This window comes from Purpureocillium takamizusanense, chromosome 5 (genome assembly GCF_022605165.1).
Source record: "Purpureocillium takamizusanense chromosome 5, complete sequence".
In the NCBI taxonomy this organism is placed as follows: domain Eukaryota; kingdom Fungi; phylum Ascomycota; class Sordariomycetes; order Hypocreales; family Ophiocordycipitaceae; genus Purpureocillium; species Purpureocillium takamizusanense.
The window spans coordinates 660,581-673,179 of NC_063072.1; the positions used below are offsets into that span (position 1 = coordinate 660,581).

General features: G+C 57.8%; 3 protein-coding genes across 3 annotated transcripts; 2 read left to right on the forward strand and 1 right to left on the reverse strand.

The window, feature by feature from the left end:
* Nucleotides 1-4,740: 4,740 nt before the first annotated feature.
* On the forward strand, nucleotides 4,741-5,202 carry JDV02_005787 (uncharacterized protein; the record flags this gene model as incomplete). Its single annotated transcript, XM_047987105.1, has 2 exons — nucleotides 4,741-4,747; nucleotides 4,844-5,202. 2 exons carry the CDS (start codon nucleotides 4,741-4,743, stop codon nucleotides 5,200-5,202), a joined length of 366 nt encoding a protein of 121 aa, XP_047843089.1.
* Nucleotides 5,203-6,730: 1,528 nt separating this feature from the next.
* Nucleotides 6,731-9,007, forward strand: JDV02_005788 (Tripeptidyl-peptidase I). The gene is made up of 3 exons (XM_047987106.1): nucleotides 6,731-7,629; nucleotides 7,730-8,082; nucleotides 8,192-9,007. Exons 1-3 carry the CDS (start codon nucleotides 6,764-6,766, stop codon nucleotides 8,707-8,709), a joined length of 1,737 nt encoding a protein of 578 aa, XP_047843090.1. The 5' UTR covers nucleotides 6,731-6,763; the 3' UTR covers nucleotides 8,710-9,007.
* Nucleotides 8,970-10,915, reverse strand: YIM1 (2-methylene-furan-3-one reductase). The gene is made up of 2 exons (XM_047987107.1): nucleotides 9,892-10,915; nucleotides 8,970-9,761 (listed from the first exon to the last, which is right to left on the reverse strand). The coding sequence occupies exons 1-2, from the start codon at nucleotides 10,600-10,602 to the stop codon at nucleotides 9,255-9,257; spliced, it is 1,218 nt and encodes a 405-aa protein (XP_047843091.1). The 5' UTR covers nucleotides 10,603-10,915; the 3' UTR covers nucleotides 8,970-9,254.
* Between the last annotated feature and the right edge of the window lie 1,684 nt (nucleotides 10,916-12,599).

Sequence of the window (12,599 nt, forward strand, 5' to 3'; positions counted from 1 at the left end):
GAATACAAGCGTCTAGATCAGGTAATGACTGGCTATTAAAGGCTTCATGGTCGAAGGTAAGGGCCACCACTCGTACCATCCTCCTATAATGCCCTATACAGGAGGCCGAGCAGTCGATTGTATAATCAAGCTTGGCGACTTTTCGGGCTCCGGCCGTACTTCGGTGGGTCTCAGACGGGCGGAACAATATCTCGCTACGTATAATCTTGGTCGAGGCGACCAAAAGAGCGAGAGGGGAAATCTGCCGTAGCATAAAAAGGATCCTCCTGTCGTGCGAAGCTCTACTCCTGTGTGCCAAAGTCTGAATTTGGGTACACAGAGAGCCCCTCCTTGTGATCGTTGCATCAACTGAACCGTTACATACATCTCCCTTCTAGAACCAAGAATACAATAAGGTATTAATTGCCGCATCTGGAGGTTGATATCGGCTCGGTTTTAAGAATAGGAGTGCGGCGCTGTCAACCGTATGCACATTATGCTTTTGGGTTTGTAAAGCAGCCTCCACTTGAAGGCTTTACTTCGATAACAGTACCCAGCTATCTCTAGACTGTATGCCCAAAGTATTGAAGACAAACGAGATGCATGTTCCTTTTCTGGAGATATGAGGTCCGATATTAATCAGGCAGCAGTCATCTCGCTCTGCCCCAGCATGTGGACAATGCAGTCATCTGAGGGAGATCAATGTCAGTACTCCCCAGGCACCGAGGCAGCGTTATATATGCGGACCTGGGGACCGTATTAAGCCTCTGCCGTGACCTCACAGTCAAGGCAGTTCAAATTGCGACCATGATCTTGCAACGCATAATGCACCTCAACGGTCCAGCGGGCAAGCAACCAGCTGGCGGCCTTTCAACCCTATTGCTTTTGTTATGCGTGTTGTCATTTTTTATCTCTGGAAGTCAACAAGAATCGCCGTACGGCTCGTTCTCAAACTTGTCCGGATGTCCGAGGCCATGTGACAGAGGCAACAGTTGGACACCTTACCACGACACACGCGGAGTAGAAACATGCAATCAGACAATCATCGTCAATTTGGGTCTGCATAGCAGGGTCCATGTCGGGGCGACGCCTGGAATCTTTCCTGCATGCACAGTTGATCATCAGCCAACGCGCCGAGAGTGGCCATTCCCGTTTCACAGCCAGTCGGGCTCGCCCGTTGTGGCTGGGCGACTTGGTGTTCGTACTGAGAATCAGAAGCCGAATTTGCAAATTTCTTGGGAAGTCGATGACAGCTCAGCTGATGGGATAGAGTCCGAGAGATCGGACCTGGTTGGGGCCTTGATCAATTGGATCCAGACAGACGACAGCGGACACACCCCGATTGTCGTTCTGTCTAAAGCCGGGCGCACCGTTTTGGGCCTGTATGCTGGCTCCAAGTTTCCCAAGCAAAGCGTTATCCATGTGCTCCTAGAATTCCAGAGGAAAAGGATTCCAAGTGCTAACTCGATTATTGCACAAGTGTGCAATGATCTCTCTCAGAGCACCGAAATACTTGGCATTGCTGCAGTCAGCGATGGTGAGCTGAGCTCGGTTATCAAAATCATTCAGCAGTGGGAAGATGCGGGCTGTGTTGAGGCTATGAACGAAAGCGAAACGCAGAAAGCCGTTCCATCAGAGATTGAGCCTCAGTCCAATAGCTCATCCATACAGGCTACATTCGAAGCGGATGAACACTCCAAGCTTTCTAAACGATCAACCTGTCAGTACACACAGGCTGCTGCAGACGACGGTTGCTGGGCACTCGCAAATCGATGCAAGACAACTGAGGGGAGGTTGCGTCGGTACAACCGCAACAGAGACCTCTGCAGCACACTCAAGGTCGGTCAGTACGTCTGTTGCTCCCCCGGCGAACTGCCCGACTTTTCTCCCCAGCCCGGCCCAGATGGCTCCTGCAAGACCTACACGGTTAACCCTGGCGACACCTGCTACGCCATAGCACTCGCAAACTCTATGACTGTCTCTCAAATCGAGGAGCGCAACAAGAAGACCTGGGGCTGGGCAGGGTGCCAGTATCTCATGGCTGGCCAAGTCCTCTGCCTGTCCGAAGGGTCACCTCCAATGCCGGGTCCCATCAGCAATGCGGTCTGCGGCCCGCAGGTGCCAGGGACGGAAAAGCCTGCAGACATGTCCAAGCTTGCGGGGTTGAATCCATGCCCCCTGAACGCCTGCTGCAATGTTTGGGGCCAGTGTGGAATCACCGCGGATTTCTGTATCCCCAGTCCAGCAGACACCGGTGCCCCTGGCACGGCAAAACCCGCATCAAACGGCTGCATATCCAGTTGCGGCTTGCAAGTTGTCAATAACATTGCGCCGCCGCCATCGTTCATGCGGATTGGTTACTATGAGGCATGGAACTTGGAAAGGTCCTGTTTGCACATGCGGGTAAGTCATGATTGATAGTTATGGCTGCATCTCATTGAGCACGCTTGTCCAACTAATACTATAGCCTCATCAAATCGATACCACCCACTACACACATATAGTAAGCGGATTTGATTCAACCACATAAACTTCATACTAAACAGAGAAAATGCCAGCATTTCGCCTTTGCAAATATCAATTCGAATTTCGAGGTAGATCTTGGGAAGCTCCGAGACACGTTTGACCAGTTCAAAGCCCTCAGATCAGTGAAACGCGTCTTATCACTTGGAGGCTGGTCTTTTTCGACAGACCGTGACACTTTCTCAATATTCAGGGAAGGAGTGACTGCATCAAAACGCCGGCAATTCGCAACTAATGTGGCCAAGGTACGTTATATTCACGATACGATTACACTTGCGAGCGCCTGCGCTGAGGTTCAATAGTTCATTACCGACGAGAATCTGGATGGCGTCGACTTTGACTGGGAGTACCCTGGTATAGAGACTTGATACCGAATCCTGTTATGCCCTCTCGCTGATGTACTCCCGTAGGTGCGCCTGATATACCTGGCATCCCGGCCGGTGGCCAAGATGACGGCAAAAACTACCTCAGGTTTCTGAGGCTAGTTCGAAGGGCACTTCCAGCAGACAAGACGATCGGAATAGCTGCCCCGGCTTCGTTTTGGTATCTAAAGGGGTTTCCAATCGCAGAGATTGCACAAGTAGTTGACTACATCGTATACATGACGTACGATCTTCATGGGCAGTGGGATTATGGTAACCGCTGGTCGACGTAAGCTCACATATAGAGAACGACAAAGTGCAACTACTGACAGAGTACATAGGGATGGTTGTCCCACAGGGAGCTGTCTCCGACACCATCTCAACCAGACTGAAATCGAATACTCTCTTGCCATGGTTACCAAAGCTGGCGTGCCAGCGAACAAGCTCATCATCGGTATGGCGCTGTACGGCAGGTCATTCAGGATGGCAAGACCGGGTTGTTATGGCCCAGACTGCTCATTTACTGGCCCAAACTCAGGTGCACGCCCAGGGAGATGCACAAACACAAGCGGCTACATCTCCAACTTTGAGATCCGGGAAATCATTGCAAGCGGAGGCAAGGTTACGCAGCACTCGGACAAAGATGGAGATATACTTGTGTACGACGATGTACAATGGGTGTCTTGGATGTCAAAAGAGAGGTATGATAAACAAGTGCAATGGATCGCCGACCTAAATTTTGGCGGGACTTCGGATTGGGCCATGGACCTTGATGCGGATTATGACACGGATACAAGCCCTCGCGGCGGAGACTCGGGGTCGGGTCCTATCTTCATCAGCCCCGATCTATACAAGGAACGGCATCCAAAGGTGGGATGCATTCCTCCGTGCACATTTGTGTTTCCCCCCTGGGTCCTGCGAACACCAACGACCATCCACGTGCCGCCTGCCACGATTACCTATGAGGAGAACTGGGGTTTTGAAACAACGTTTAGAGGGACCACCATCACGGTTCCAGCCGCGAGCATCACCAGCACCGTGGTCACTATTCCACCCATAACGACGACGGCCATTGAGCTATGGAACGTTGTATGGGAAGAGCGCGAAGAGGAGGACAACCACGACAACGCAACAGTCATTTGGCTGACGTCTAGCATTAACATCCCCCCGATCACTATAACGCAGAGTACGAGGTCGGGCGAGACGGCTGCCCCAGTCACTTGGACCTTTAGTCCCGGGCCGTACCCAGCTCAGAAGACAGACAAGCCGGACCCTCCTCCGCCCAAGAAAGACAACAGGCCGGATCCTCCGCCGAGGACAGACAGACCCGACCCTCCGCACAAGACACACAGGCCGAGCCCCCCGGCCAAGAGTAACAAGCCGGGCCCTCCACCCAAGACACACAAGCCGGACCCGCCGCCCAGGGGCTTCCCATCAACGGTCAGGTTCACTAGAAGCAACCCGCCGCTGACGAAACCGACCTGCCATCCACCCAGTTCATGTGGCTCCAAATGTCGAGTGAACTGCAACCCCCCGGACAGTGGATGCAAGGGCATATGCGGCTGCATCGGCCCGTTCTGCGATATCAACTTGAAGAACTGTGTCGGTCCGGGATGTGTCGCGTACGGCGGTTCGAGCGGGCCAGATAAAGAAGACTGTCGAAAACACACCACGGTCTCCTTTTGCGAGGTAGGGTGCTCGGTGATGCGATTCGACAGGACCACGACGACCCATTGCGGCAGGGAAAAGTGCAGCAGGACAATGACGGGCTGTAACACGCGAGGCAGCACCACGACGACTACGACTACTCTATCCTGCGGTGCTGCGCATCATGTGTACACATACAATCCCAATGCTCCCGCTCCAATGCTTCGCGATGGCTGGTACTCTACCATGACCCGCCCAAGAAGCACGAAAAGGCCGGTATGATCCTCCAGTCTCTCGCCTGACCGCTCCCACATGCAACCACACTGCCTCAGCTCCTGCTGCTAATTGCCTACTGGACATGAAGAACGCAACTCCGCCGCCGGGCACGCGATGCGAAGGGGACTCGGAGTGCGACAGGTACAAGTGCACCGAGGGCTTGCAGCCGGGCTGCTTGGTCAAGGCCATGGGCGGCTCCAGGGCCGGAACATGTCAGTGCGTGCCCAAGGAGGCGGCGGCGTCGTCGTCGGCGACGCCGGCGCCACCAAAGAAGACGGCAAGTCCACCGCCGGCGAGGCGATACTGTGACTCGCGGTCCGATTGCGCCATCTGGACCTGTCGCGATGGGTCGAAGCCCCTGTGCGATACGCGGGCCTCTGGAGACCCGTTTACGAAGTACTGCCGCTGTGGGTGAGGTGTCTGCTCATAGTCATGCTTGGGTTTCTATAATACGGTTCGTAGAAACGTCATGCAAATGCCGTCACGGCACGATCAACTAGAGCAGAATTAGACTTGTATTGTGACTATAGTTTGAACGAGGACTTGGGCTGTAGGTGAGAGTAATATTGCCGACACTCCTACCACTATAGTACTTGGTCGGAATTTCCTCGTATAGTGCTCTAAACGTAGTTTGCGCCGCTTACCGTCCCGTCGCCCCGTTATCAGCTAATGCCCCCCTATGTCTCCTATCCCTTAGTTAATATAGCTACGTACCTAGGCTCGAGGACTAGTGCGCCCGCTATAAGTATAGGATAACATCTAGGATCGACTATATAGTAGTAGCGGTAGATATTTTATTACATAAGGTTAGATATAGGAGCTATAACTAGAGGATCTTAGCGGTAAAAGACGATATAGTATACGAGCTATTAGAACGATGTGCGGTATAAGGAGCTATCTAGAGGTATATTATCTAGCGTAGTTTCCCGCGGCGGTAGAGTCACTCCTATGGAGCCTAGCGAGCTTCTGAGAACTAATGAACTATGACTATCCTAGATGCTGCGCCAGCCGCCCCTCCTCTTGCGCCACAGAGATGCCTGGCTTATTACCGAGGTCGCGCGACCACACCCGCATGGCTCACCCGGCTCATCCAAGGTCGCGCGACTGGCCAGAGCACTAGAGCTACCCTCGCACTTGCAACCAAGTCCCGGCCGAGAGACAACAGCAAAAAGCAGCCCCCCCCCCCCCCCCCCCGTCCCCGCATGCGCCCCAAGGAACCCGCCCCCCCATAAGAGGCGTTCTTAGCCCCTGCTGAAGCGGGCAAGGTGCGAATACCACCTCGGCAACGACATCCGACGACGAAATGAAGAGCTTCCTGATACCGCCCGTCGACCTTCTTCTTCCAGCGCGTCCGTGTGTTCGTGCGCGGCGGCGGGGGGGCGAGGCGCCGGTTCGCGCGCTCCGCTCGCAGCGTCACACATGCGACCCCCCCAGCCGTGGGCCCGCAGATTGTTACCATGTCCTGCACGTCTTCGCGGTGGCCGACAAAAGGGCGGGCGACTGCATGGTTGAGGAAGGAAGGTCGCCCGGGCCATGAGCGATCGTGACCCCTCCCCTCCCACCGCCCCGCGCCCGGCCGGGGTTTAATGTTCCGTCCTCGTGAGAATGGGGAATGGAGTCTCCGACTGCGGCCTTTGATATGATCTACGAAGTACGAAGTATACACCGCCGGCTGCGTGCTATGTGACGCTGCGGCAGGTACATGTAGGTAGCCTGTTGCACAGGGTCTCGTCGAGCCGTGACCCTGTCTTGTCCAGTCCGTATATAAAGCCTCGGCCTGCCGTCCCAGTTTGCTTGTTGGTTCGTATACTACTGTCTTGTCTCCTGCAGATATACCGTAGACAACAAACAGGCATCGGCCCGTGCTTGCTAGCTCCCGCTGCCGAACCTTCTACTCTCTTTACTTCTCCCCGGCAGTGTCATTGAGGTCCCCCCTTCCCCTTCCTCGCCGCGTCTCAGCTACCTACCTACCGGCCATGATCGGCACCTTGGTCCCGCTGCTCGTCGCGGCAGCCCTGGCCGCCGCCTCGCCCCTCGGCCAGGACATGGTCACGAAGCAGGCGCTGAGAAAGGCCTCCAGCGGCTGGGAGTTCAAGGCCTCCGCGCCGGCGGACCTGACGCTCAACATGCAAATCTCCCTCAAGGAGCAGAACATGGACAAGCTGCAGCAGCGGCTCCTGGAGATGAGCAACCCGGAGCACGCCGACTACGGCAAGCACATGTCCAAGGCGGACATTGAGGCCCTGACGGCGCCGTCGGCGGCCCACGTCGGCGCCGTCAGGAAGTGGCTCGAGTCGCACGGCGTGCGGGCGGGCGACGTCGTGAGCGGCACCCTCGCCGTGACGATGTCGGCGACGCAGGCCGAGGAGCTGCTCGGGGCCAAGTACGGCGTCTACTACCACGCGCAAAAGGGGGTGTACACGGTGCGCACCACGCAGTACAGCCTGCCGCGGGACGTGCACGACGCCATCGCCATGGTCCAGCCGACGACCCTGTTCAGCGACATGAACATGTCCAACGGGCGCACGCGGGTCACGGCCTTGTCCTCCCGTGTGGCCAGCGGCGGCGTCGCGGACGGTGCTGACAAGGCCGTGAGCTGCGATCAGGGGCTCACCCCGCCGTGCCTGAGGGATCTCTACAAGATCGAGGGCTACACGCCCCAGGCCAACAAGACGACCATTGGCATCACGGGCTACCTCCATGAGGTGGCCGGCAAGGCGGACCTGCAGTCGTTCCTCCAGCAGTACACCAAGATTCCTTCTGACGCCACGTTTGGCGTGCATCTCATCAACGGTGGCACAAACGACGGCAACGGCACCGGCGAGGCCAACCTCGACACGCAGTGAGTTACCTGGCCCCCCCTCACCATATGTTTTGCTGTGTATACCATATGCCATTATGCCCTGTGACGATAACGAAGTTCCTTCTAACCCCGAGGCCAGATACGCCATGGGCCTGACGTACCCGATCCACAACGACTTCTACTCGACGGCGGGCTCGCCGCCCTTTATCCCGGACGCGAGCACCCCCAACAACACCAACGAGCCGTACATAGAGTGGCTCAACTACATGAACGGGCTCGACAAGGTGCCAACGACGGTGACGTCGTCGTACGGCGACAACGAGCAGACGGTGCCGCGCGACTACGCCGAGACGGTGTGCAACCAGTTCATGAAGCTGGCGGCGCGCGGCGTGAGCGTCCTGGTGAGCTCGGGCGACGGGGGCGTCGCGGGCGGCCAGACGAGCAAGTGCGTGAGCAACGACGGCAAGTGCACGAGGAAGTTTTTGCCCACGTGTGAGTCCTCCAGCAGACATTCATCTGTATTTTTCTGCCATCATCATGTCATGTATGTGGACTATGTGAGAGAGAGAGAGAGGCTGACGATGGCATCATCATCATCAAGTCCCCGCCAGCTGCCCCCTGGGCGTCACCGCCGTCGGCGGCACCACCAAGAGCAACCCCGAGGTCGCGGCCGGCCTCTCGTCGGGCGGCTTCTCCGACTACTTCCCCGTCCCGGACTACCAGTCGGCGCAGACCAAGGCGTACATTTCCGGGCTGGGCGACAAGTACGCGGGCTTGTACAACCGTGGGGGCCGCGGCATCCCCGACGTGGCGGCGCAGGCGGAGCGCTTCGTCGTCGTCATCGGCGGCAAGAGCCACCTGCTCGCGGGCACGAGCTGCTCCTCACCCACGTTCGCGTCGGTGGTGGCGCTGCTCAACGACTACCGCGTCGCCGAAGGCCGCGCGCCCCTGGGCTTCCTGAACCCCTGGCTGTACAGCAAGGGCCACGCGGGGCTCAACGACATCACGCAGGGGACGAACCCGGGGTGCGACACGGAGGGCTTCTCGGCGGGCAAGGGCTGGGATCCGGTGACGGGCCTGGGGACGCCCAACTTTGTGGAGCTCAAGAAGCTCGTCTAGTGGCGGGTTTGTTGCCTGACGATGGTGAAATAGGGGTTACACCAAATGTGCTTCGTACATATATGCATGTATATGCTGTCTTTGCGAGCATGGGTAGACATGAAGACGGCCTCATCTACATGTACCTAGAAACAACAACGCATAGCGTCAATAAGCACACGTCTCTACCTAGCATTTGATCATGTCGGATCGAGAAGAAGCGGCTACATGTGGGTGCCGCTGCACGTTGAGCGAGACGATGTCGATTCACACAAGTCATGGATGAGATACATTGACATCAGAATCAACGCACAGCCCCATACCTCTAAATTAAGAGCATCACACATCATACATGCAGTTGTACCATTGAGGAGTCTCGCATTCGGCAGCATGTGCTGCTAGCAAGACTCCTCGCGACAAAACTGGCTCCTGCGCTTCAGACGCTTCAGAATAAGGGGAGAAGGAAGACTCGACACACCAGACGCTCCATGAGCAAATGCACTCACCACGGCAAGAACCCATCCAGCCAGCCGTCATCGTCTTCATGTTCAGCATCAGCATCAGCATCAGCACTCATCGTCGCCCACCTCCGGATTCACCCTGACGAGCACCTTGCCCCTGGCGTGCCCCTTGGCCAGGTGCGCGTACGCCTCCCTCGCGTCCTCGTACGCCCACGCGCGGCCGCCGCCCCCGTCCCCGTCCCTCACGACGCGCACCTCGCCGCGGGCCAGCATGCCCACGACGCGCTCCCGGTCGGCCAGCGTCGGGCTCATCATGCTCACGCCGCGCCACGCCCGCCCCGCGCCCAGCAGCCACCGGCTCGTGGGCCACCACTCGTTGAGCTTCATGGTCCACACGGCGCGCAGGAAGTGCGCCACCGAGAAGCCCGGCGGCTTGATGCCCACCGACGAGTAGTTGCCGCCGGGGGCGAGGTACGCCGGCGACGCCAGGTACAGCGCCTGGAAGCCGAGCGTGTCGATGACGGTGTCGAAGAAGGGCGGGGCGCCGGAGAAGCGCGTGGCGAGGTGGGCGGCGAGGTTGTTGACGTCGCCGTGCTGCGTGTAGTCGACGATCTGTTGGTTTTGGTGCGTTAGTTCGTTTGTTGACATGTGAGTCCAGAGCCAGCATGATGATGATCGACCCCCCTGACCTTCAAACTATCATCGTGCCATGGTGTAGGTAGTAGGGGGGGGTTCGCCTTACCTCGTCGGCGCCCAGGCTCCGGACCAGCTCCGCGTTCTTGCCGCTGCACACGCCCACTATATAGCCCTCGTCGCCAACGACGCGCCGCACCATCTGCACGACCATGGTGCCGATGCCCCCGCTGGCCGCGACGACGAGCACGCGGTGGCCGGCCGCCACGCCGCTCTCGTCGACCATCTTGGCCGCCGTCATGCCCGTCAGGAGATATCCCGCGGCGTCGGCGTAGCTCACGCCCTCGGGCTTGGGCACGGCGTAGCGCGCGGGGATGGCCACCAGCTCGGCGAGCGCCCCGGTGCCCGTGGCCAGGGCGTGGCTAGCGGGCAGCATGGCGACGGCCCCGTCGCCCCTTTTGAAGCGCCGCCGCCGCGTCTCCTGGCTCTGCGCGTTGGTTCTGCTGCTGCTGTCGCCGTCAGGGTGCCAGACGTCGACGACCTCGCCCGACAAGTCCATCTCCGCCGTGCAGGGGTCCTTGCGCAGAAACGCCGGCACGAGCGTCATCTGCCAGAGGGAGCCGACGTTGAGGCCCGCAAAGGCGACGCGCACGAGGATCCATTCCTCGGGCTGCGGCGCGTCGCGCGGGAGCGGCAGCGGCGGGGGCAGGGTCGGGGCGGGGAGGGAGGCGAGGGACAGGACGGACGAGGCCTCGCCGCGGGCGGACCAGACCCAGGCGCGGGACGTTGATGCCGATGGTGGTGGTGGTGGTGGTGCCATGAGTGGTGGTGCGGCTTGATGCGACTTGGTGAGATTTGATGAGTCTGGCGATTTGATGTTGGGCTTGAGAAGCGCCGAGCTTCAATTGCGGCAAGGCGGTTTCGCAGAACAGACCCCACCTGACTGACGATGAACGGCCTGGGAGTCGAGGTCCCTGATGTGGTGGTCTGGTTTCAGCCCCGACTCTAGGAGACGGACAGACCATCGATGGTGATGTCTTGGGGGACTGACTGGACTCACTTGAGCTGATGGATCTCTATGCAACAGGTATGGAGATGAATTCTTCAACAGACATAAATACGCAGTACGTGTTTTCAACGGCAGCGCAGACTCAACTACATATATTTACCTCAGCCTCTTTCACGGCCTTTATTTGATGCAACCACCATGTCAACGTGACTCCTCCCAGGCTCCCACTACCACGACGGGCGGCAACGCCTCTTTGAGGAACAGGCGGCGGCCCACCGCAGCTGAACATTAAACAGACGTTTAAAGGCAGGCGTCCACCAATCGTGGCTGGCCAACCGCGCCTCGTGCGCGGGAAGGGACCGGACACGATGGAGCCAGCCAGCCAGCCAGCCAGCAGAGCCGCGGTCCGGGGATTGGGTTCTGGAACGCCTCGTATTCTGCCCCGTGGCGTTTCGACAATGTGTCCTTGGGACCGTCGACGGGGCAGTTGGTTGAGCCGCTTGGATGATGACTGTATTGGTCAATGTCCAATGTTCGACTGAATGCATCAATCTCCAATGCATGTATACGAAGGAGACGAAATGGGCAGATGCGTCGCCGCAAACTACAAAAGGTGGAATGAGTCTCAAAAGACCCTGGACAAGTTTGGGCATGTCTCAATCTGTCGGGCAAGGGTTGGCACACTTGATGCAGGCAGTTGAAGCCTGCGCCCGACGATCCGGAGCGGGCCGGCAGGCCCAAGTCGGTCCGGCCTACCCTGTATTGATAAATTCCGTAGCAAGCGAGGTTTAACGTGGAACGGCATGGGGATGCTGACGCCTACAGTGTCGGCTCGTGCGATGATTCAAGGCCATTTCTTCATAGCCCGCAAGTTGTCTATTATTCTTTGTTACCCGTCTTGTCATCAACGTGATATGCTGGAAGGGTCGTGAGTGTATTTATTCGATGCCTCGTCGTGTATGTCTTAGACGTACTCTGTCATGGAGCGAGCATCTGATGCCTACGTTCTCAGGCTCTTGGCCATTAACGCCGGCAGATGTCAAGGGAAAAACTCCCCCCAAGCGATAAATCGATCATGGCCAGAGAAAAGTGCCATGCCCCAACATGAATGCTCACTCACCTACTCACTCCAGCGAGTCCCAAGTCCGTCCGACCCGGACTTTTGGGCGCGATTCATTCATTCGCTCCGAGCCCCCTGCCACCCGGACTCTGGCAAGCGGCTCGGCGCCCCGGTTTTTAGACACGTTCGGGGCGGCGGTGCCAAGAATAATACGCGATAACCTTATGAGCCTGTCCCCGCAATGATGTCTGGTCTGCCCTGGCGCCAGGCGCCGGTTCCTTTCCTGCGAATGGTGAATTGTCGCCCGACCTCGTGGTGGTGGCCCGCTCGAAACGTACCGAGTACATGTACTTTGTATATTGTATGTACGTGCTGCGTAGATGGGGAAGGAGACTGACGAGCTCGCTCTCGGTGAGGGACGCCCGCCCGTGAACATCCTGGCTGGCCGTCTGTCTACGTATATACAGCATGTACGAAGTATGTGGTCGTATGAACTCGAATCCTTCGTGTCCACATGATGCTTGGCGCTACAGACGAGCACGCGTCGCGGCCTTCAACGGCCAGGCTGCCGGACATGGACGCTGGGACCGACGAGTCGTGGTGCGGAGACTAGAGTGGCAACACGGACTCTTTAGGTTCACAGTTATCCCCATCCTCCGCCTGCCCGCCACCATCTGTGCCATTTGTTGATCCCATCCCATCAGCTCCTCCTCGCGGGAGCGCCGTCAACCCGCCAAGACCGCGAGGG